Raw genomic sequence first — 25,169 nt, 5'->3', positions numbered from 1 at the left:
CCTGGTCATGCCCTATCGTCTTCCAATCCTTTATGAACAAGGTTTTCCAGGACAACCGCTTTCTCATTGTCTACATTGATGACATGCTGATTTACTCCTACTCCCTGAAGGAACACATACAGCATGTGCAAAAGGTTCTTCAATGGCTCCTTGACCATAACCTTTATGTGAAGACTGAAAAGAGCAGGTTCCATGTAACCTTGGTAAACTTCCTCGGTTTCACAATGACACCTGGAGGTCAGCATGGATGAGAACAAAGTCACCGCCTTCAGTAACTAGCCCAAACCCACCACCGTTAAGGAACTCCAATGTTTCATTGGGTTCTCCAACTACTATCGCCGGTTCATTCGGAACTTCAATTCTACTGCCGCCCCCTCACTGCCCTTACCAGCCAAAAGACCCAGACCCTTCAATGGACTGATACCGCCCTGACTGCGTTCAACAACATGAAACGCCTCTTCACCTCAGCTCCTGTCCTTCGCCAACCTGATCCGACACTTCCTTCCACCCTGGAGGTGGATGCCTCTGAAGTAGGAGTAGGAGCCATACTCTCTGAGCGGGTGGGAACACCTCCAAAATCACATCCCTGTGCCTTCTTATCCAGGAAGTTATCCTCCGCTGAGAGAAATTACGATGTGGGGAACAGAGAACTCCTCGCCATCAAGCTGGCTCTCGAGGAGTGTCGCCACTGATTGGAGGGCGCACAACATCCCTTTCTCGTCCTAACAGATCATCGTAATCTGGAATATATCAGAAGGGTCAAGAGGTTAAACTCCAGACAAGACCACTGGGCTCTCTTCTTCACACGCTTCCATTTGAATGTTATTTACATCCCTGGAAAGACAAACGTAAAAGCTGATTCTCTCTCCTGCCAGTTTGACCTTCCGACCAGTAACTCAGACCCTACGCCCATTCTTCCTTCCTCTTGCATTATGGGACCGGTACTGTGGGAGGTTCACTCTGCCATACAAGAAGCCCTAACCTCAGACCCGGCTCCAACTGAGACACCGGCTGGGAGGATTTACGTACCATCAGCTGTTAGACCCCAACTGATGCAATGGTGTCACACATCCTTGGGGAAAGGACATCCGGGCATTACACAAACAACTGAACTTATAGACCGTAAGTTCTGGTGCTCCTCACTGGTATCCGACGTAAGGGATTACGTACTCTCCTGTCCAGTCTGTGTCCAAACCAAAAGCCCTCGTCATCTCCCTACCGGTAAGCTTCAATCTTTGTCAATCCCTCACAGACCCTGGTCCCACATAGCTGTTGACTTCATCACAGACCTTCCTGAATCCACTGGTAACACCACCATCCTTGTCATAGTAGACCGTTTTTCAAAAATGTGTCATCTGGTTCTTCTTCCTCATTTACCTAATGCCATGGAGTGTATGTTCCAGTAGGTGTTCCGTCTGTAGGGGATTCCGGAAGACATTGTCTCTGCCCACGGGCCCCAGTTTGTCTCCCGGGTGTGGCGAACCTTCTGTGACCGACTGGGGGTCGCCCTCAGCCTCTCCTCCGGGTACCAACCCCAGACCAACGGGCAGACGGAACGCCTGAACCAAGAAATAGGGAAGTACCTCCATCAACAATGTTCTGCCTCTCCACATGACTGGAGTTGGTATTTGGCCTGGTACTGTCCCAGCTGTCAACGACTGGTTTCGGCGGAGTGAGCGGGTCTGGGAGACCACTCACCGGCATCTGCAGGAAGCCTCTAATACCAGGAAAATGCAAAAAAGTTCTGTCCTCGCTTCATTGGTCCCTTCAAGATAACCCATCACATCAACCCTGTCACGTACCGCCTCCAGTTACCCCGTCAGTATAAAATCTCCTCGTCCTTCCTTGTGTCTCTGTTAAAACTGGTCACCTATAGTCCTCTTCATCCTCCAGTCTCAACCCGCAGTGCGCCTCCACCATTGGACGTTGTAGGGGAACCTGCCTCCGCATTCAGGCCATCCTTGATTCCAAACGCCTGAGAGGTGACATCCACTATCTAGTGGACTGGGAAGGTTATGGGCCTGAAGACTGGTCCTGGGTCCCTGACGAGGACATCCTCGACCCAGAGATGATTCAGGCATTCCTGAATCGGTCGACCCCGAACAGACCCACTGGACATCAGCCTCGACGCAGAACGTCGGATCAGTCCACGACCTTGTCAAACCAGCCTGCTGGACCTCGCCCCAAAGTAGGTGGCCGACCTCTGCTCCCCCGCCCGCACGGTCCACCCTCCGGTGCTGTTGGGTCGTCAGGAGCCTCCCCTGGGGGGGTTCTGTATTTATGTTCTTAGTCAACCTTGTGTTCTGTTTCTTTGTGTTCTTGAACGAGGCCTGTCTTTCATTTTTGTTCATTTTGACTCTACAAAGCCTTTTCCTACCTTGTTTGTGAGGACCAGTTATAGCCTTCAGTCCTAGTTTTGATTCACCTGCCTGTTTGCCAACCTGTGTATGACCATTGCCTGCCTGTGACCACGATTCCTGCCTTCTGCGAAGCTGAAATTAACACCTGCCGCGCTCTCCACGTGAATCTACACCTTTTTCTCCCTGAGTGTAAATTACACCGACACAACCCTATTTAGGCTGCCACAGTGAAATACTCACTGACACAGATTTGGCACCTTGCCCTTCCAACCAATTTGATTAAAAATAATCTCATTGTCCAGGCCGGGCTAATGAATGCTAGCGCGATATGAGTCACCTTTGTCCAATAAACACTACAGCCGGCTAGAGGAACATGATCTCTTGAAAATGCATCCAATCTGATGATATATCAGTCAAACAGAATGATTGATTGACTGTTTGCTCACCAAAGCCTTCTATAAAGCCATAGATTGCCAAGCCGCCGTCTTAGCAGCCTTACCCAAAACAACGATTCCCGCCGATAAATCGTCCATGCCGACCGTCAGGGCGACTATTTAGTCATAAATATGCATAGTGGACTCAATCACCCAGCATGTCATATATACACCACGGTCCTGGCCAACAATCTAAGCCTCTGCGTAAACAAATGTGTTATTTATTTAGGTTCATGTGTGGGAGTGAAGATGTTTGCAGTGTGAAATGCTATGGTCAGCTGTTTTCGGGTGATTTGTTTTTCTACTGTGGTTTGGGCCATGTTAATATGGCAAGTGTGTACGAGCTATTTCCATGATTGCAAATGTTTTTGTTATAGCCCTACTGGAAATAGAACACTTAGTTGTTTTCCTTTAAGGAACACGGTTTCTTCCATCATGTACACACTGCAGTATGTGCATTTAACGTGCTGGGTTTTCAAAATGCATTTAATATGTACAGAGCTCTGTCTGCTTTAGGGAATAAACATATTATGAACACATTGAAAATTCCGAACCACAAACTCTCTGACTGAATTCATTAGGAGGAGCATGGCCATGAAGATCCCCAGGAAACCCAGTACTACTGCCCCTTGATGAAACCCAAGGAAACCCCAAGTGAGTGGATCCATGTGTATTGGTAACAGCTTGACTCTGGGCTAGATAGTTTACAGTCACTGAGCTGTGGAGCCGGTTGCTGCAATGCAAAACAAATCATGAGATATCTCTACAGGCTACTAGCTTTTTTCACCTCTTAATTACAAGACACTATGCATTAAACCCGAACGTTACATGTTGTCAATCTTGCATAGTAAACAGGTGGCGAAGTCAGTATCATTAACACTCTGAAAATTCCTCCCTTTGACATTAATATTGATACATCCACTTGTTCTATTAATGGAATTAATGTGAATTACACAGTCAAAACATTGAGGGATAATTTTGATTGTTTCTCACATTGGTGGTCAAAGAGGGACTAAAGGTGAGAATGCTGTGACGGCAAAAATAATATTCAACTAGCTTCTCTGTGCAATTATTCACCAATGCATCACAACAGGGATCCCTGCTAATAGTTTGTGAGAAGCAAAATCTCTTATTAAACGTTGTTCTCAGACTAGCATAACAAGAACACCGACCGTGTTGCAATTAAATTCTGGCCCGTGCCTCATATTAGTGCTTAATTAAACTTTTCACAATTATATCATTTTCAAACTCTTCCTTGGGTCAAAGTTGTCAGGGTGGCGAGGGGGGTAGAAACTTAAAGACATCATTATCTCGGTTCCACTAATAATTATACTCTCAGGCTGGTGACTCTGTTCAGATGTGAGGTCAATTACAAATATACTGCACAGAGGTGCATGCAGTAGAGGATGCATATTCAACCTGATGAATGACGACATTGCTACCCTGCTGCATAAATTCCTCCATTGAACACGTTTGGTACATGGTAATAGGGGGTGGTGTGTGTATGGAACAACTTAGCATATTAGCTCAGTTTTGTTTTTAGTCAATACATTTAACATTTTTGTTTAAAGGCTTTTTAAAAACTAGTTTTCGATCGCCTCACTGTAAATATGGACTCCTGCACAATCTTCACTTGTTGTAAATAAACTTCAAGGCCCTGGCATTTCAAGGATCTGTTGTGTGCAGGGTCTTCCTATCAGACTACCTAAGCCCTCAGCGTTGGATATCCTCACTCCATCCATTTGCAGGTTGAAGCTCTTGGATCGTGATCCATTGACCTACTGGTTTAAGAACAGCCAGTGGTCGTGAAAAATGAAGATGTCACTCTTTCAACTCTAACAGGGCACTGAAACACTGTCACAGTGTGTAGAATAGCAGACCCAGAGTAGCCAATGGAGGTGATAGGTGGGAATGAGGAGGACCCGTAGATGCAGAACATTTGTTATGTGATATATTTCACATTTTGGATTTTCAGGAAACATGGCTTGGCTTCAGTGGCGGTTCTAGCTTGTATGGAATGTGGGTTGATTTGGCACTCGAGCATCAATACATGACTCATACCCTAACACTGTCAACCAAGAGTCAAGACTAAACCAATTCACCTTGGTGGTGTGCAGACTGGTTTTATATTATTCTTAACGATTTCGAACAAACCAGAAAGAAATGCAACAATATGCATATGAAACTATATATTCACAGTATTATGAAAGAATTGTGGTGTATTTGGCAGCATTTTGTAATGTGACTGATTTTACTCATTGCATTAGCACTGTACAAAGTTAGAAGTGCGCTATTTGATAGATTCGCCCGCTCTCCCTACCTCGGGCTTCCAGTGGGGAGACCTGAGGTCAACCTACCCCCGCCCCCCTCCCCATCTCGTACTTCTGAGTGGGAGACCTCCCAGTCAGTAGCCTGCCTAGCTCACAAACTAGAATCAGGGTTCCCACTCCGACAAGGTTAATTGACCCACAGTCCCACACGGTGACATAATATCATTGACGTGACGTGCAAATGAGCGATAGAAAACCAATCGCGCAAATGCCACCTTGAGCGGCTGCGCATGTCGCCTATACCTGAATCCGCTACTGCTTGGCTTAAGAAACAGTTGTCCATAGCAGCAACTTTCAGGATACAAGAAACTCACAAAAATGGCAGATGATGGGGAGTCTAAAGCTCAGGCCCTCAATTAGCTATTAAAAATATTGCCTAGTCGGACCATAATTAATATGTTCAAATCAAATCAAATTGTATTTGCCACATGCGCCGAACACAACAGGTGTAGACCTTACCGTGAAATGCTTACTTACAAGACCTTAACCAACAATGCAGTTCAAGAAATAGAGATAAGAAAATATTTACTAAATAAATTCATGTAAAAATATAACACAATAAAATAACGAGGCTATATACAGTGAGTACCGGTACCGAGTCAGTGTGCGGGATTACAGGATAGTTGAGGTAATTTGTGCATGCAGGTAGGGGTAACGTGACTATGCAAAGATAATAAACAGGTGTCCTGGGTGATAGGCCTTATAAGGGACATACTGTTATGTGTGGCATAGATAATTTTCGACCAACCTTTAATTGGCGATACTTCCTCAATTCCCAACTTGGAAGAAAACATGTCTTCTAAACTTCCATGGCTAGTTTCAAGGGGTTTGTTTGAATTTACAAAATAATCCGTTATTTATTTTGCTCCATGAAGTACAGTGCATTCGGAAAGTATTCAGACCCCTTGACTTTTTCCACATTTTGTTACATTACAGCCTTATTCTAAAATGAATTAAATAGATCAAGCTACACACATTACCCCATAATGACAAAGGAAAAACAGTTTTTTAGAAATGTTTGCAAATTTATGAAAAATAAAAAACAGAAATATGTAATTTACATAAGTATTCAGACCCTTCACTCAGTACTTTGTTGAAGCACCTTTGGCAGTGATTACAGCCTTGAGTCTTCTTGGGTATGACACTACAAGCTTGGCACACATGTGTTTGGGGAGTTTCTCCCATTCTTCTCTGCAGATCCTCTCAAGTGCTGTCACGTTGGATGGGGAGCGTCGCTGCACAGCTACAGTATTTTCAGGTCTCTCCAGAGATGTTTAATCGGATTTTAATCCGGGCTCTGGCTGGGCCACTCAAGGACATTCAGAGACTTGTCCCGAAGCCACTCCAACGTTGTTTTGGCTGTGTACTTAGGGTCGTTGTTGGAAGGTGAACCTTCGCCCCAGTCTGAGGACCTGAGCGCTCTGGAGCAGGTTTTCATCAAGGGTCTCTCTGTGCTTTGCTACATTCATCTTTCCCTCAATCCTTATTAGCCTCCCAGTCCCTGCCTCTGAAAAACATCCCAACAGCATGATGCTGCCACCACCATGCTTCACCGTAGGGATGGTTCCAGGTTTCCTGCAATGTGACGCTTGGCATTAAGGCCAAAGAGTTAAATCTTGGTTTCATCAGACCAGAGAATCTTCTTTCTCATGGTCTGAGAGTCTTTAGGTGACTTTTGTCAAACTCCAAGCGGGCTGTCATGTGCCTTTTACCGAGGAGTGGCTTCCGTCTGGCCCTCTGCCATAAAGGCCTGATGGGGGAGGGCTGCAGAGATTATTTGTCCTTCTGGAAGGTTATCCCATCTCCATAGAGGAACACTGGAGCTCTGTCAGTGTGACCATGGGGTTCTTGATCACCTCCCTGACCAAGGCCCTTCTTCCCTGATTGCTCAGTTTGGCCAGGCTGCCAGCCCCAAGAGAGAGTCTTGGTGGTTCAAATCTTCTTCTATTTAAGAATGATGGGGGCCACTGTGTTCTTGGGGACCTTCAATGCTGCAGACATTTTTTGATACCCTTCCCCAGATCTGTGCCACAACACAATCCTCTGACATGCACTGTCAACTGTGGGGACCATATATAGACAGGTTTGTGCCTTTGCAAATCATGTCCAATCAAGTCCACCACAGGTGGACTCCAATCAAGTTGTAGAAACATCTCAAGGATGATCAATGGAAACAGGATGCACCTGAGCTCAATTTCAAGTCTCATAGCAAAGGGTCTGAATACTTATGTAAATAAGGTTTTTCCGTTTTTTTATTTTTAATACATTTGCAAACATTTCTAAAAACCTGTTTTCTCTTTGTCATTATGGGGTACTGTGTTCAGATTGAAGATTTAAAAAAAAATGTCATCTATTTTAGAATAAGGCTGTAACGTAACAAAATGTGGAAATAGTCAAGGGGTCTGAATACTTTCTGAATGCACTGTAATCCAACAATGTGTACGCCGCCATCTTATCTATTTCAAATCATCTCGTATTGATCAACACAGGCTAGTGTCATGACATGCAGCCCTTTCGGGGATACACACACCCATCGCAATCAATGAGAGAAGATTGGACATAGACAAGATGGTGGCGTACACATTGTGGATTATATCATGGAACAAAACATTTATTTTATTTAATAAACGGGGCAATTTCTCAATTCTACATCCCTGCAACTTCACAACATCACCTACCTAATAATGCCTTCCAGCCAGCTGGAACAGTAATAATGGTCTGACTAGGCAATATTCCTAATAGCTACCACTCAATAGGGTTCCACCCACAGCATAACTAGGAATTACCCCTTTTCCAGCTCTAAACAGAGCCTACTGTAACACCGACCTTTACTAGGACTAAGAAGTCAACCAGGACAGCTAAGGTCAACATGGAGCCAGTTGTAAAATTGAGTTCAAACCTGAGCTGAGAGAAAATGACAGCATTTCTACCTTTGCTCCTAAAGCCCAGCAACAATGATTAACCAATGAGAATGAACATTTAATTGGGTGAACTTTACTTTGTTGATTAGACCAGGCAATACTATAGAAAACATGATTAAAGTTAATTGCATTCATTACTTTAAATTACCATAGTTAGTCAAGTACACTTTAGTTTAAAAGACTCAGAGCTGCATAAAATAGAACATGATTAGAGCTACTTAGGGACACTGAAAGCAAGGTTGAGCAGCACACTAATTATCTAATTCACCACACCTGTGCAATCAACATTGGTAGCAAACAATAATGTATATAAACCCTGCATTACAGATGATATGTATTGGCCAATGAGAGGCTTAGAAGCCACCAGTCGACCATATTGGCACTCCCCAGAAAAAAGCAGTCCTCCATAGGAATGTTTCAAGGACAACATTTCATGTGTTTAAGTTGTTTTTTTGTAATATTAGAACTTTCAAAAAATTAAAATTTAAGAAAAAAGTGTTTTTATATTTATGTTTAGCTCACATGATAGAATTTAAAAGTATGCATTAACGTGTCTGTAATAAAACAAACGTGGCAAAAACAAATGTAGACATTAATATATGCATTTATTAAGCCTCCAAAATATGTTTTACTATGGTGAGGAAGTGCCAAGGTGGAGGCACAGAGCCTTCAAAACAGCGCCCCAAGTCAACCATCTACTGTATATATAAATCATTGGTAGCAAACAATACAAAAAAAGGTCTATAGTCAGAGATCTGTATATAATGACGAGGTTCTCAAGTCTCCACCCTAACAATGGTAGTCGTTGTCCCAAAGGTATGAAGGTAGAACGTCACTAGTTACCACAGCCACAATGTAATAAACCCTGCGCATTTCTACAATCTTTGAAAGGATGTCCCAGCATCAGTGAAAGAGAGCGAGAGACTGACGCACCTATTGAAATAAAAGCCAGGCATCTGTCCTATTATTTTTAAAGACACTCGATTCATGAATAAGTCATCATAGAGGAGCAGGGTTGAGGTAAACAATTCCCCCAAAAAGTCACAACTGCAAGATCTAAAACTTTGATCCCATAACAGATTGTTCTGTTCTAGTCTGGTGAGTCCAAATTTGAGGCCATGCTTTCCGCTTTCAGTACAGTGGGCTTCTGAAGTAAGAGTCATTAATAATTATCATTGCTTCACTCTGAAGGCTCCCAGTAATGTTCAGTCTGCAGCAAAATATTAATATTTCAGCCCCGGTAGTGAAAGCTTTTAAAGTAGTCGCTCATCTAATCCCTCAAATGGATTAAGAGTGATCTTTTTCCCTCTCTTACCTGGGCTCCTCCAAAAAACTTTTCAGCAGCAGATGATGTTGATGGGAGTGCTAGTAAGTTTAGTCTAGAGCTGTGTTGACAGACTGCTTTTTTTCTGATGGTGTATCGCCCATCTTCCGTCCCTTTGTTCTTTCCTGTTAGCAGGGCACTGTAACAAGTTGAACTAAATAAAACTGAACTGTAAAAAGTTGAACTAAATAAAACTGAACTGTAATAAGTTGAACTAAATGAACAATAGGGCTTAAGTGTGTTCACTAAACTACCGTAAACAACGGTAGTTTAGTGACATCAAACAGACATCAAATCATTCACAAACTACCTTGATGGAAATTACATAAAAAAATTAAAAAAACAGAATATTCAGTAGTCTATAAGAAATTGGAGTTTCTAGAAAGCCGGAACAAATCTATAGAATTCGAGTTTTGTGTGTGATTTGACTTACTTGATTTATTCCTGTTAGCCCCTAGTGGCACAAGGGCCCTCATGCATCTAGCTTTCTTTGTGAATTATACTTATTTCCTAAACGTTCTCAGAGGAACCACTGTGTATCAATGGGAAACAACTCTTAATATTCCAGAAGATAATTATTTATTCTCATTGTTGTTGATAACTGCAACCATTTACAATGGCAGCTCTATAGTCCAATTAAGTACCCTGCAAGAAAACATACATTTGGAGGCTTAAGTGAATTAAGGAGAGTACAATAAGGGCTTGATCAAGTACAGGTGGGTTGCACCCAAATTGCACAGTGTGGCAAAACAAACGTCTGTTCAAGATCACCCAATGTGAAAAATGTAAAACAAAAAAAAAGTATATTCACTCTCCACAAGGTAATCAAAAAAACAACTAAAAACTATCTGGCATGCTAACACCCTTCAGTGTGTTGAACAAGAAAGTCTCTCTGACGGTATATTCTATTGGCTGGCTTCAGTGGGTCCTTGTTATAAAAGCTACTGTACATGTATAATGTTTTTATGACCAAGGCTTTTGGTTTTAGCTGGATGACATCATTGCTAATGTCACGGCTGTCTGAAGGATGGGACCAAAGCGCAGCGTGTGTATCGTTCCACATTATATTTAAACTGTGAAACTATGCAAGACATACAAATAAACTCATAAACAAAACAACAAACCATGACGAAGAGGTGCAACATACACTTACTCAAAATACAATCTCCCACAACCCCAGGTGGGAAAACAACTACTTAAGTATGATCTCCAATTAGAGACAACGATGACCAGCTGCCTCTAATTGGAGATCATCCCAAAAAACAACAACATAGAAATACAGAAACAAGAACATGACAACATAGAAAATCTAAACTAGACACAATCCCGTCACTCCCTGACCTACTCTACCATAGAAAATAAAAACTTCTATGGTCAGGATGTGACAGCTAAGCTATGGCTTTGTTCATTAGGGGAGATCTCTCATTGCCATAAAACCTGGGTCTCTCAGTTCTGTTTAAATGGATAATCCAATTATCCATGTCCCAATGCCTCACTATATCCACCAGACCTTGGGGTCGATTCAATTCAAACTGAGCCAATTTAGAGGAAAGGAATTTAAATTTGAATCATGAATTGGAAACGGGGGTGTTAACTCAACCACCCACGGTCAAGCCTACTTTTCTGACTTTTCATTCATAGCAATTGGGCTTCTGATTCTCCCAAAGTCTGACTTTGAGTTTGAAACCTCATATTGTTATGGATGGACGGTCGGGCAATTAATCTTTCCTAGAAACAAACATCCCAAAATAGTGGAAATTGAAAGTGTTGAACTCTGCTGTTGAACTCTTCTCAATGAGTCTCTGTCAACTGATTGCTCCTGACCTGATGATTGAACCCGGCAGAACCACACAGAGGGTGAATACCAAATAAAGGCTGTAATACGGGAAACATCTCCATTCAATAGAACTCTCTGTTTGAGTCTCCACAAAGTGGAAAGAAAAGAACCATTCACTTGATCTCTTGTCTTTTCTAGCTTTTCCTGGAGCCGGAGACTTTTGATTTTTTCAAGACTTCAGTTCCTCCTTTTCCCTTTATTCTAGTCACCACTTGTTCTCCTCTTACCCCTTTAGAAAAAGATCCCTTTGGCTGTGTTTAGACAGGCAACCCAATTCGGGTCTCTTTTTTCACAAGTTGGTCTTTTAACCAAAATATCTGATGTGAAAGGATGTCATGTGATTGGTCAAAAGACCAATAAGTGGAAAAAATATCAGAACTGGGCTGCCTGTAAATGCAGCCTGGACAACTTCCTTGTTCGAGAGCTACTTTTACGAAGGGAATGTTTTGGCAGATTACTATAAAAAGCCATGGCTTTTCTAGTTTGTGTCTGGCGATTTCAATTACTTGTTTGTGTTGGTGTTGCAGGTCTGTTTAACAGAGCCAAGGGTTTTTTATGATAGGCTATCTGTGGCTGTGGTGTTGAAATGTGGCCCTGGGAGCTTCACTAGGGAAATGCAGGGATGCAGTAAAACAAATTGAATCCCAAATGTATGAGTAAAAGTTGTATCTATGTAGCATGGAGGCCCAGTTGATCAGCTGTCACAGAAACTTCTAACCAGAAATAACAATTATAGCCTAAAAAAGGGGGTTCTGTGACTAAGTTACCTTTCATGTAACTATTTGGGTTACAAACGAGACATACATTTGCTTGTTTTTGAAAGTCCTCCAGTGAAGTTTCTTATATGTCCTTCAGAAATCTTACTCAACATAGTCCAACGATAGTCTGAATCACCCACACTTTTACAGTCCTCTAGTCACCTTCAGTCAGATGGCATCTTAAACTGAACCACTCTCCTTATACATCATGATACTACATTTACATTTACATTTAAGTCATTTAGCAGACGCTCTTATCCAGAGCGACTTACAAATTGGTGCATTCACCTTATGATATCCAGTGGAACAACCACTTTACAATAGTGCATCTAAATCTTTTAAAGGGGGGGGTTAGAAGGATTACTTTATCCTATCCCAGGTATTCCTTAAAGAGGTGGGGTTTCAGGTGTCTCCGGAAGGTGGTGATTGACTCCGCTGTCCTGGCGTCGTGAGGGAGCTTGTTCCACCATTGGGGTGCCAGAGCAGCGAACAGTTTGGACTGGGCTGAGCGGGAACCGTGCTTCCTCAGAGGTAGGGGGGCCAGCAGGCCAGAGGTGGATGAACGCAGTGCCCTTGTTTGAGTGTAGGGCCTGATCAGAGCCTGAAGGTATGGAGGTGCCGTTCCCCTCACAGCTCCGTAGGCAAGCACCATGGTCTTGTAGCGGATGCGAGCTTCAACTGGAAGCCAGTGGAGAGAGCGGAGGAGCGGGGTGACGTGAGAGAACTTGGGAAGGTTGAACACCAGACGGGCTGCGGCGTTCTGGATGAGTTGTAGGGGTTTAATGGCACAGGCAGGGAGCCCAGCCAACAGCAAGTTGCAGTAATCCAGACGGGAGATGACAAGTGCCTGGATTAGGACCTGCGTCGCTTCCTGTGTGAGGCAGGGTCGTACTCTGCCAATGTTGTAGAGCATGAACCTACAGGATCGGGTCACCGCCTTGATGTTAGTGGAGAACGACAGGGTGTTGTCCAGGATCACGCCAAGGTTCTTAGCACTCTGGGAGGAGGACACAAGGGAGTTGTCAACCGTGATGGCGAGATCATGGAACGGGCAGTCCTTCCCCGGGAGGAAGAGCAGCTCCGTCTTGCCGAGGTTCAGCTTGAGGTGGTGATCCGTCATCCACACTGATATGTCTGCCAGACATGCAGAGATGCGATTCGCCGCCTGGTTATCAGAAGGGGGAAAGGAGAAGATTAATTGTGTGTCGTCTGCATAGCAATGATAGGAGAGACCATGTGAGGATATGACAGAGCCAAGTGACTTGGTGTATAGCGAGAATAGGAGAGGGCCTAGAACAGAGCCCTGGGGGACACCAGTGGTGAGAGCGCGTGGTGCGGAGACAGATTCTCGCCACGCCACCTGGTAGGAGCGACCTGTCAGGTAGGACGCAATCCAAGCGTGGGCCGCGCCGGAGATGCCCAACTCGGAGAGGGTGGAGAGGAGGATCTGATGGTTCACAGTATCAAAGGCAGCAGATAGGTCTAGAAGGATGAGAGCAGAGGAGAGAGAGTTAGCTTTAGCAGTGCGGAGAGCCTCCATGACACAGAGAAGAGCTACTGTACTGATACTGTACCTCCTCTCTCCCAGTCCCTCTTTCTGGGTGACTCATTGACCTTGTCGTGCATTCATAGTCCACGTGCATACTAGTACACTACAACTGGGTACAAATCAGAGAAAGTAGGGTCTGAATATCATATTCCGCAACATCCTCCAAATCCATTTCTACTATTGACAGGGCATTGATTCTGTGTGAATGGATGACGTGTCCAGACTTGGATGTGAGATGATAGGGTGTGAGATTGTACCACCCACTCACACACACACACACACACACACACACACACACACACACACACACACACACACACAGCCAGGCATCCATCTCTTCAATCACCATCACTCCCATCATCATGTCCATCGCTGTGTGCCTCAGTGTGTGTGTGTGTGTGTGTGTGTGTGTGTGTGTGTGTGTGTGTGTGTGTGTGTGTGTGTGTGTGTGTGTGTGTGTGTGTGCACGTGTGTATGTGCACGTGCCTGTGTGCACGTGCCTGTGTGCACACTGGGGGAAGAGCCGCTTGATAAGTGTCTTCCAGCCACATGGGGCCTGTCCATCACAGGACCATTAATTCAATCCAAAACGTCTGCTTAATGCAGTGTGCCACGGAGAGAGGCAATACTTAATTTATTTTAGGTCTATGGTAGGACGTCAGGGGATTTAACACTTTAGGCCACCAAGAGAGGTGAAACATGGGAATGTTATTGGAATTCTATACCAATGATGGAGAATGAAACGTTAAAAATCCACATTGGGAATTGGATAGCCTACCACTGATCACAGTCGTTAAAAAAATACCCTTAGATGGGTTTTAATCTGAGGTCGATCTTTTAGGCTACTTGGATGAAAGCCAAGAAAATATTTGTATATCTCTATTTATTGTATCAACAACTCTTTATGTATGAATAGAAGAAAAAAAACTGAACAACTGTCAAGGTGGTTTGTGTTCATTTGTATTTCCCTCTATGCATTTAAAAGCTCATCAGCACAACAATTATTGCATACATAATACATAGCGTATCACCTCCAAACAAACAGCTACATTTCTGGCGTGTTTGTTTCCCCCGATGTTACTGACATTGACCGTTTGCACAGTCTATAGGGACCTATGCCTTTTAAATGGTAATACTCTTATTTCTGATGTGTGAAGAGAACATAACAGTATGTCATTATGAAAACCGTACCTAGGCTATATGTTTACTCTAGTGTTCTTCACTGGTGGCATCTCAAGTTATGAAACATTTTCATATTAATTTTTTTTTTTGACAGCGTCAGTTTGGCACGGAGGCACGTTCTAGCAAGTCCCAGGTGAACTTGAGTCTCTTTTAGATCTCGGATGTATCACGTAGGCTAGTGAACGACCTCACATTGCTTATGATGCTCTCACATCACATGTAGAGAGATCATTTAAAGCAGTGGTTTCAAACTCATTCCACGGAGGGCCGCCTGTCTGCGGGTTTTTAGTTGTTCCTTTCGACTACGACCTGAACAACCAGGTGAGGGGAGTTCATTACTAATTTGTGACCTTAATTCATCAATCAAGTACAAAGGTGGAGCGAAAACCCGCAGATACTCGGCCCTCCGGAATGAGTTTGATACATGTGATCTAAAGCATATATTCAATGCCCATATAGAGGGTATTTAAATCTTAATAAACAATACCTCTATGTGATCCGTGACATTATGCATAATTGGGGTTTAAGTAAAATGTTCTAATTTTAACACCCCCCCATAAGAGCAATAGCACGCCTATAACTTTAAAGCAATTAGATAGATTCATAATGAATATAACCATTCTCTTTCATCTTCTGAGAAATGTGATTGAGTAGTTGACTCTTATGCACAGTAAACCTAGGCCTACTGGTAGATACAATCTACAGCTGTTCGGGATATTGTTAACAAGACCATAGTAATAGCCAACAACATTGACAAAGGAATCATATACGCAATAGTATTTAAAGATAGATCGAATAAGATGACTATTACATACGTACGATAAATGCTAACAAATAATTTATTACGAAATGATTAATGCATTGTTCTGGGCGAGGGGAAAAAACAGACGCCAGAAGAAATGTGACCTGTCTTTTCCCTGGATACTGCCAGCTCCTCCCTCCCGCGCGCAGGGCTTCATTCGATCCAAATCCTTCATCTGGGACCACTTCGCCGAGTCGCACTTTTTAACGCTGCAGAACAATTGGACGAGCCACAACTTGCGAGGAGTTCTGTTGCTTAACATCAATTACAGTCACAAAGGGAAGAGAAGAAGAGAGTAAAAAAATACTTGTATCCAGACTGAGCATCTTTCTCTGCCACCAGCTATGGAGAGGGGGGTCAGATTATGCCCTATTTGGCACACCAGCGTTTTTTGGTTTCTGCTTTTGATAATTCTATCTTTCTTTCTGGCCGCTAAATCAGAGATAACTTGCAGATCATGTCAGCCGGGAGATAAGGGGCGTATTAAGGAATTACTGCTTAAAACGGACACACGAGAATTCGCAACAGGGTACGGAGAGGAAGTTATTGGAAATGGAGACGGGACAACTGCTTCACGGAGTTTAAATTCTGCAAGCGCCGAAACTCAACAGCTTGATTGCGCAGCTGGGTCCGATGAATGCATCCAGGGGAAATACATCTACTCAAGGCGAAAACGGAATACTGACATGCTGCTCCGTTCCAAGAACGCACTACTCGATGGAGGAATGCACTACGGTGGTGGTAAACAGAGAAAATTCACCCCGCGCGGTGAGTACAAAGTTTCCAACCTGAAAATGAACCGTCATGCAGGCAATACAGATGTCGGGAAGGCTCGCGCATATTTAATTCCCGGCATCTCACACAAGCACGGAGTTCGTAGGGACAGCCCGAGAGCTAATATTGGGGATGATAAAGTGAAGTCCTCCGGCTCACCCCAGAGAAGGGAGACACTGCCTCTGAGTTACTCGCGAGAGGGCATCACCTCACCGGCTGGGCGCAGCAGAGTGACACGGTCCGAATTGCGATGGAGCAACGAGGACAGAAGAGCGGCCAGTTCGAGGCAGGACGAACTCAAACTCACCAGTTCAACCTTCGCATTGACCGGAGATTCCTCTCACAACCAAGCCATGGTGCACTGGTCTGGGCAAAATAGCAGTGTAAGTGAATACTTGTACAGTTGTTTTAAAATAATATTTGGTCTATGTGCGCATTCACACAGCGCATCAATGGAGATACAATGTAGCCATCAGTTTGACTTTGGTGAAATTGCCAATAACTTAGGCCTACGAAAGGTGTGTGGGTGCGTGCGTGCGTGTGATGGAGCGCGTATAGAGTGTGAGATTACCAGGATTCATTCCGAGGCAACTGTGCATGCTGTCATCCCCAGTATAATTGCCAAACCCTATTCGACATGCATCCTTTTGTTGTTAAGGGATATCATCAAGTGGTTGAACAATCATCGAACAAATCATGGCAGAGACACTCAAGACAGTTAACACAATCACCTCAGCATTTACTTATCCGAGACAGTTTCCCCATGCTTTCCAGAGAGAATCTGTCTGACCCTCCTCCCAATTCCTCATTACCCACACTTAGTCCTGTCTGTAACGAAACTGATTTCATTTCAACACATCACCAGCCCCCAGTCAGTCATGGCAGAAGTGACATCCCCCATGCCTCTAGGTGTTTCCGAGGAAGTTTGACCCTATGCACTTGAGGTGGGGGGATATCAAATACATGACCTATTTCTTCTGTCGAGGCAGTAGTTAAATGGTCATCCTAGTCTCTTGTCAAGGGTTTCCCAATACAAAGTGGTGCACATTTTTGTTCCTACCCAGCGCTAACACACTCTACTGAACTGTACTCTATACTGTATTGAACTGTACTATACTGAACTCCACTGTACTGTACTCTACTGTGCTGAACTTTGATGTCCAAACTTGTGAAACAGACATCTATGATTGGTTCAGATTTTGTCCGGGTTTGAACTCTACTCTATACTGTAGTGTAATGAACTCTTACTGTTCTGCGCTGTGCTGTACTCTACTGAGCTCTACTCTATACTGTAATGAACTCTACTGTTCTGTGCTGTACTCTACTGAGCTCTACTCTATACTGTAATGAACTCTACTGTTCTGCGCTGTGCTGTACTCTACTGAGCTCTACTCTATACTGTAATGAACTCTACTGTTCTGCGCTGTGCTGTACTCTACTGAGCTCTACTCTATACTGTAATGAACTCTACTGTTCTGCGCTGTGCTGTACTCTACTGAGCTCTACTCTATACTCTAATGAACTCTACTGTTCTGCGCTGTGCTGTACTCTACTGAGCTGTACTCTATACTGTAATGAACTCCACTGTTCTGCGCTGTGCTGTACTCTACTGAGCTCTACTCTATACTGTAATGAACTCCACTGTTCTGCGCTGTGCTGTACTGAGCTCTACTCTATACTCTAATGAACTCTACTGTTCTGCGTTGTGCTGTACTCTACTGAGCTCTACTCTATACTGTAATGAACTCTACTGTTCTGTACTCTACTGAGCTCTACTCTATACTGTAATGAACTCTACTGTTCTGTTCTGTACTCTACTGAGCTCTACTCTATACTGTAATGAACTCTACTGTTCTGCGCTGTGTTGTACTCTACTGAGCTCTACTCTATACTCTAATGAACTCTACTGTTCTGCGCTGTACTCTACTGAGCTCTACTCTATACTGTAATGAACTCTACTGTTCTGCGTTGTGCTGTACTCTACTGAGCTCTACTCTATACTGTAATGAACTCTACTGTTCTGTGCTGGGCTGTACTCTACTGAGCTCTACTCTATACTGTAATGAACTCCACTGTTCTGCGCTGTGCTGTACTCTACTGAGCTCTACTCTATACTGTAATGAACTCTACTGTTCTGCGCTGTGTTGTACTCTACTGAGCTCTACTCTATACTCTAATGAACTCTACTGTTCTGTGCTGTACTCTACTGAGCTCTACTCTATACTGTAATGAACTCTACTGTTCTGCGCTGTGCTGTACTCTACTGAGCTCTACTCTATACTGTAATGAACTCTACTGTTCTGCGCTGTACTCTACTGAGCTCTACTCTATACTGTAATGAACTCTACTGTTCTGTACTCTACTGAGCTCTACTCTATACTGTAATGAACTCTACTGTTCTGCGCTGTGCTGTACTCTACTGAGCTCTACTCTATACTGTAATGAACTCTACTGTTCTGCGTTGTGCTGTACTCTACTGAGCTCTACTCTATACTGTAATGAACTCTACTGTTCTGTGCTGGGCTGTACTCTACTGAGCTCTACTCTATACTGTAATGAACTCTACTGTTCTGTACTCTACTGAGCTCTACTCTATACTGTAATGAACTCTACTGTTCTGTGCTGGGCTGTACTCTACTGAGCTCTACTCTATACTGTAATGAACTCTACTGTGCTGTGCTGTACTCTACTGAGCTCTACTCTATACTGTAATGAACTCTACTGTTCTGCGTTGTGCTGTACTCTACTGAGCTCTACTCTATACTGTAATGAACTCTACTGTTCTGCGCTGTGCTGTACTCTACTGAGCTCTACTCTATACTGTAATGAACTCTACTGTTCTGCGTTGTGCTGTACTCTACTGAGCTCTACTCTATACTGTAATGAACTCTACTGTTCTGTGCTGGGCTGTACTCTACTTTGATGTCCAAACTTGTGAGACATAGACATCTATGATTGGTTCAGATTTTGTCCGGTTTGGACCAACCAAATTTGGTCTTATTTGGGGGCAGAGCACATAAAAATTATAGCCAGTGTGTAGAGTGATACCCAGGGACCCATGATGAAATTCCATTTCTGTAATTCTGTTACCGGGTGTAAATTCAAGTCAATGGCTGTGTTCGAATACTCATACTAACCATACTATTTGTGATGTAAATTGAGAATGTAGTATGCTTATTGGTCATATTATGAATAGAGTTAGTATGCCAAAAGTTCCCGGATGTCGTACTACATTCGCCAAAATATGAAGTATACACGCAGTGGACACTTTCTGTACTTTTATGGCCAATAATGCAATTCTTCAGGAAATGGGCATGGCTTCACAACATTTTCAGATTTGAAGAAAATGGCGGAAAATATGCAGCTGAAGTCCAATGATAAAAATGAATTGTTTTAACTAATTATGACAAATGTTGAGCAATGTAATAAAGTAATGCTTCACGTTATGTTGGCTGACAATGTGTTGGCTACGCTATCCTTACGAACCACATATTATATCATTACAGCAGTAGGTACTACCGGTATGTTAGCTAGCTACCTCGTTAGTTGGTTACTAATACATTGAACTTGCCAGTATATTAACTATATGCTATCTAACTACCCAACGTTTATTGACTTGATTATTCACGTCATTCTTAGCTAAGTGGTATAGTCGTTGTGATTTCTCAATGGACATAAATTCGCTCTGGCTATCTACTCCAATTTCAGAGCACTCTCGTCTGAGTGAGCCAGAGCGCAGAATAACTGATGAATTTACGAACGCTCAACACCCGTTTAATATGGCTGGTGTCAGTAAACATTATCAAAAAAGCCTAATTAAATTGTTGCCAGCAGCACAGTTACAGTCACCAACACTCTGGATAACATACAAACAGCCTAACCAGCTCTGCTGTGGCGAGAAGAGGTTGCATAGCAACAGAATCAACTTCCGGTAGACAGGCGTAGCGCTAGTATGCTCAACTGAAAGGATACCGTTTGTTTACAGTATACTAAAATTAACTAATAGTATGTAGTATATACTCATTAAGTATGTAGTATACAGTATGTTAGTATAGGTATTCAAACACAGCCAATGTGTCATGTCATAGCTGACACCCCGTTCTTTCTGCAGACATCATTGAATCTTAATTCGAAGCAGATATTTACGATTTTTGGGGAAAACGTGGACACATAAAAAACGAAGGGAGATGTTACCAAACTTAGCATCTGCACAGTTCTTCCAGTAAATGTGTTGGTTTGTTAAACTTTGAAATCAATGTTTTTTTGTTTGACATACATTTGAATAGAACAATTTGAGTCTCAGCATAATTCTGTAACCGTGGAAATGCTCAGCAGCATCACCACCATATAGGCACATGGAACCTGTGCTGTTTTGTGATATGAATAGATTAGGTTCTAATTGTGCAACTGTGAAACAATTCCCCCCTCTCTTCTCACTTGTGACGCAAGCAAATTTGTAATGAGCAAGAATAGATCCCTTGCATTAAATATGTAGAGTTGTTGCTGTATGCAGAAATAAATAGAGACTCTTAGATTTTTCCCATCTGAGCACTAGTGCAAATAAACAGAAGAGTTGACGATGCTTCATGGAGCAGAAATGGAAGTGTGTCTGTCTGTCATTATATGGGATGTATGCTTCTGTATATCTAACCTATTGGGCATTTACATAGTTAAGGGTATTAATGATCCCATATGCTTTGTGTGTGTTTGAGCCAGATTGGAATATGAAGGAATGTGCCTTCTCATGATAGCCTAAGAGACAGTGGTGGATTAAGTGATGGAGGGATGGAGTCATGCAGTAGAGGCGATGAAGAGATGGGAGGTGTGTGTTTGTGTGTCTCTATCTCTCTCTCTCTGTGTGTGTGTGTGTGTGTGTGTGTGTGTGTGTGTGTGTGTGTGTGTTAAATACTGTATGATTTTACATGTAGATAATGGATGATTCATCTGATCATATCCAATAAGATGAAACAAACCAAAAAAGTTCAATTATGGAATAGTTCAATTATGGAAATGTCTGACTCAAAAAGGAGCTGAGATAATTTGTACATTCTGATCATTGTTAGGAGAGACGTTGGGACAAGTTTGGGATTTTAAATCTCATGGAAAGGTTACAGCAAAAACGCCAGAGTCCCAACGGGGATATGTGGCAATGGCATATTCCTTGCATGCACATAAAAGTGTGTCAGGAGACTGCATATTTACATTATTGAAATGTCAGGGCATTAAGTACTTTGCTTGTCACTCAAGATAACAAGATGCAGCCTGACACATAGTCAATCCATGTAACAAGTTTACTCCGCAGCTTTGGACTGCCTCGGAAGATGTAGAATGTGCCCACATGCATCATGGGTATTAATATGGATTGAGTGGTATGGAAGTCAATGGCCCAATGCCAAATGCCGAATGGACCCCTAAGCCTTTCGCCTTATGCGCTTGTGGAGATCTGATAGGTTAGGTAGAAGTTTTAACTATATTTCTTACACCAATGAAATTCTCTCGGATCTCCACAAGTGCATAGGCTGTAGGGCTTAGGGGTCCATTTGAGATTGGGCCAACATAGCGTTGAAGCTTCATCCTTGAATTCATGTTGCCACAGTACTCCTCAGTATCGGGTATTGCTCAGAAACTTCTTCACTTTAGTCATTGCAGATCTGGGTTTAAATAGTGTTTGTTTTCTGTCAAATACTTCAGCTGTGCTTGACTAAGCTTGCCTGGCGCAATGGAACCAATGCAATAGTCCCAGAAGTGCCAACCCCACCCATCTGGGACTTCATGAACCCAGGTCTGAGTCATAGAACCAGAATCAATGAACCAGAACCAAAGCCAGACTTGAACCAAGCCAGGAGCCATACTCTGATTCCATTTTCCCAGTTGAAGCAGTTCTTTCTCAAGACAAAGACAAAACCCATACTGAAAATGAAACGAGTTCTTAGCCATACAATGATCAAACAAAAGCATTTGTCAGAGAAGTTTCTTTTTGAGCCGAACAGAAGAAAATCAAATGTTTTAGTAGCCAATTAGTGAGTGAGTTGATCACATAAAGTTGGTGGAGAAGTGTGTTGTGAGAAACCAGCTCTCACCAGCTGTCTCGGTTTGACGACGGTCTCACTCTGGCTGTTCCTATGTGTTGAAAGAATCTATTTATGGTTCTGTATAGCAGTCGTCTCGTACAGCAGTGGTGGCACATTTACAGCAAAAAAAGAGAGAAACAGTCCTCTTTCAAACTAACATCTCTGATGTTTTTCTACCTCATCAAATGTTCTGTCATTTGCACGTTTTCCAACAATTTGATGGTGTCAACGGGTCCCGCTTGCAATAGTGGCCACTGCGTAGCTAGTCGTGTTAAACCAAGTACAACCTGTTATCCAAGATGGCTGAAAATCAAACAGGCAATTTAAATGAGCCGTATGCTAAACTGACAGACCCACACAATCAGGGCCACAGCAGTTGAATAAGAGAATACAACCATTGAAATGTACTATTACATATTCATTGGCCCCGTCAGAGAGAAGTTTGCTGTTGCTATTTCTTTCCATTCATTTGGCACTTTATTATTATCCTGCACCACCAACTGTGCTGTTCCTGTATTCCCACTCCTCACACCCCAACTCCCATGTACAAAACAGTGAGTCACAGAGTGATATCGCTTGAGTACGAACAACAATAACAGCAGCCTAACAAAGGCGCAGTGCAATCCACTCTTTCAATTATCCCCCATCTCCAAAAGGAAGTAGGTATAGAAACACATTTACTTGCATTGCAATAGGATTCCCTCCAAACTACAGTGGCTAAGGGGCTAAGGATAGGACTGAGCAACTGGTAAATATCTGGTCATATTCTATAACAGATACAAATATTTGTCATAATGTGCTATATTCAACAGTTAAATGTGGTGGTTGGTTGGTTGTAATAATATTTATTTGTGTAGGTAGACATACAATCTTCTGATAACTACTGTTTCAATGCCATATGATTGACTTATTATTTTACTAGAGAACACTTCCCAAGCTCTGTCCCCCCCCCCCCTCCACCACCTCCCACTGGTAGGAGAGTTAACTCTGGTGTCTGTGTCTGTCTGGGATATTTGAGCCGCAGGGTATGTGCTGGGTCAGGCACTGATCAGGCGTCGGGCCCAGGGAGGCCGTCACGGTCCGCTAGCCAGCGTTTATTTACCGGTCTGGCTAACACAGCCCTCCCTCGTTTGCCTATAAACAAAACCCATCAGGCCCAGGTTTGCTCTTTGTTTCGCACTTTTCTTTCTCAGACAACTCCCAGAGGAATTATTCACAAATAATAAAGACGGCCTGAGTTGGAAAACCTTAACAAAATCTAGTAGCGATATTGAAAGCATCAGCTTTCCTTGTTGTTATAGAGCCCCAGACTCTGCATGCATGGACAAATAATAAAACAGAGTTTATATGTAATGTACCTGGGTAGCACTCTAATCCCACCCTAGGAGGCTTCAGGAGTGCACACTTCATTTCAGTAAGTGCCCTTCCCCTGCCTCCCACCCTCCACTCACACTCACTGTTGGATCCTATCTCAATCATATTTTGATATGATTTCATCATCTTTCATGTTTGCTTGCCCAGGACAATATTCCAGGTCCCTATAGTGTTAAGTGAAGTAGATTAGTTATTTACCAATAGAGATTGAATCAAGTAAAAGCCAACTGGTAGATAATGCTTGCTGAGAGCTTGGGGGTAAATAGATTGCGGGGCTGTAAACACTGGTGGTTCAATTTCAAGGGTTATCAGTGTAATGCTTTGCTATTTCCAGGGGATTGTAGGTGAAATAATTGTGTTTTACATGCATGGTTTGGTGTCAAGAAGTTGGACAGCAGTGATGGGAAGCCATTGTAGCACATTACTGCTGTAAAATAAAATATACTTATCTATATTTTCTGTTGTTAACTATACAATTTATTATTTAATTCAAACCGATTCATTTTGAATATGTTTACAGGTTTTAAAGTTTGCACTAGCCAATTCAGCTGAAATGAACAACAAAACATTTGTCATATTCCTTTTTGAAAGTACTCCTAGTTTACCTTTTGACAAATGCGGATTTATTCGGATAACTAACTCGCACTCAAATAACAGTCAGTGGTGCAGTCATACAAGTGCTAGTTCTCCCTCTCAGCACATCACACATCTGGATTCCCTCTTCATAATATCTAGTGACACGTCATATACCAGGCAGGTAGTGGTGGTGGTGGTAATGGCATATTATCCTCCCACCACTCTCTGGTTCCCCTCCTGCTGAGTGGTGGCATTATTTAAAGCCATCTCACGTGCACACGCATGCACACATACACACACTGAGGCAGACGGCGATGGACATGATGATGGGAGTGATGGTGATTGAAGAGCTGGCTGTGTGTGTGTGTGTGCTGTGTGGGAGAGATGAGAGGTGTGCTTAGCAGGGCCATGCCATTAGAGATGCATTGAAGCGCGATGGAAAGGCCTGGCTTCAAGGTGGAACACGATCAGACTCTGTAAGAATTCATCACTGTTCGGATATCAGCCTATGATTTATGTATGTACTGAAGAGTAGGCAGACATCTGAGGATGACTAAAATATGGAAGGGGTTAATAAGAATGACTGAATTATGAATCAGGTTTTCTATTTGCAGGTGTTTCAGGAAAATGCTAAATGACTTGTCAGTGAGTAGGAAATAGTAATATGTATATTTGTTGTGATGGGTGTTATGGTTGGTGTCATGCATCAGGTTAGACTACTTTAAAACAAAAACCCTGTTGACTTCTGGTAGAAAAGTCATGTGTTCACTATAATGTGGGTACTGTTGATGTCCACACCTGCTTCCAAACTGCAAAAAGGCACGGAAAATGTGAATCATTGGCGGCATCATATTCTTACAATTACTTGAGCAGGGAA

At 42.9% G+C, this 25,169-nt stretch overlaps 1 protein-coding gene across 3 annotated transcripts in view; it reads left to right on the top strand.

Moving 5' to 3' along the window:
• Positions 1-15,662: 15,662 nt before the first annotated feature.
• The window catches only part of LOC115178059 (VPS10 domain-containing receptor SorCS1-like), a 167,059-nt gene continuing 157,552 nt past the window's right edge, over positions 15,663-25,169 (top strand). For all 3 annotated transcript variants that reach the window (XM_029739085.1, XM_029739086.1, XM_029739087.1), the window contains exon 1: positions 15,663-16,654. In XM_029739085.1, coding sequence (XP_029594945.1) covers positions 15,842-16,654 — 813 coding nt within the window. In that variant the 5' untranslated portion in view covers positions 15,663-15,841. The remainder of the gene's footprint in view (positions 16,655-25,169) is intronic.

This window comes from Salmo trutta, chromosome 38 (genome assembly GCF_901001165.1).
Source record: "Salmo trutta chromosome 38, fSalTru1.1, whole genome shotgun sequence".
Lineage (NCBI taxonomy): Eukaryota > Metazoa > Chordata > Actinopteri > Salmoniformes > Salmonidae > Salmo > Salmo trutta.
This window is presented reverse-complemented; position numbering and strand designations above follow the sequence as displayed.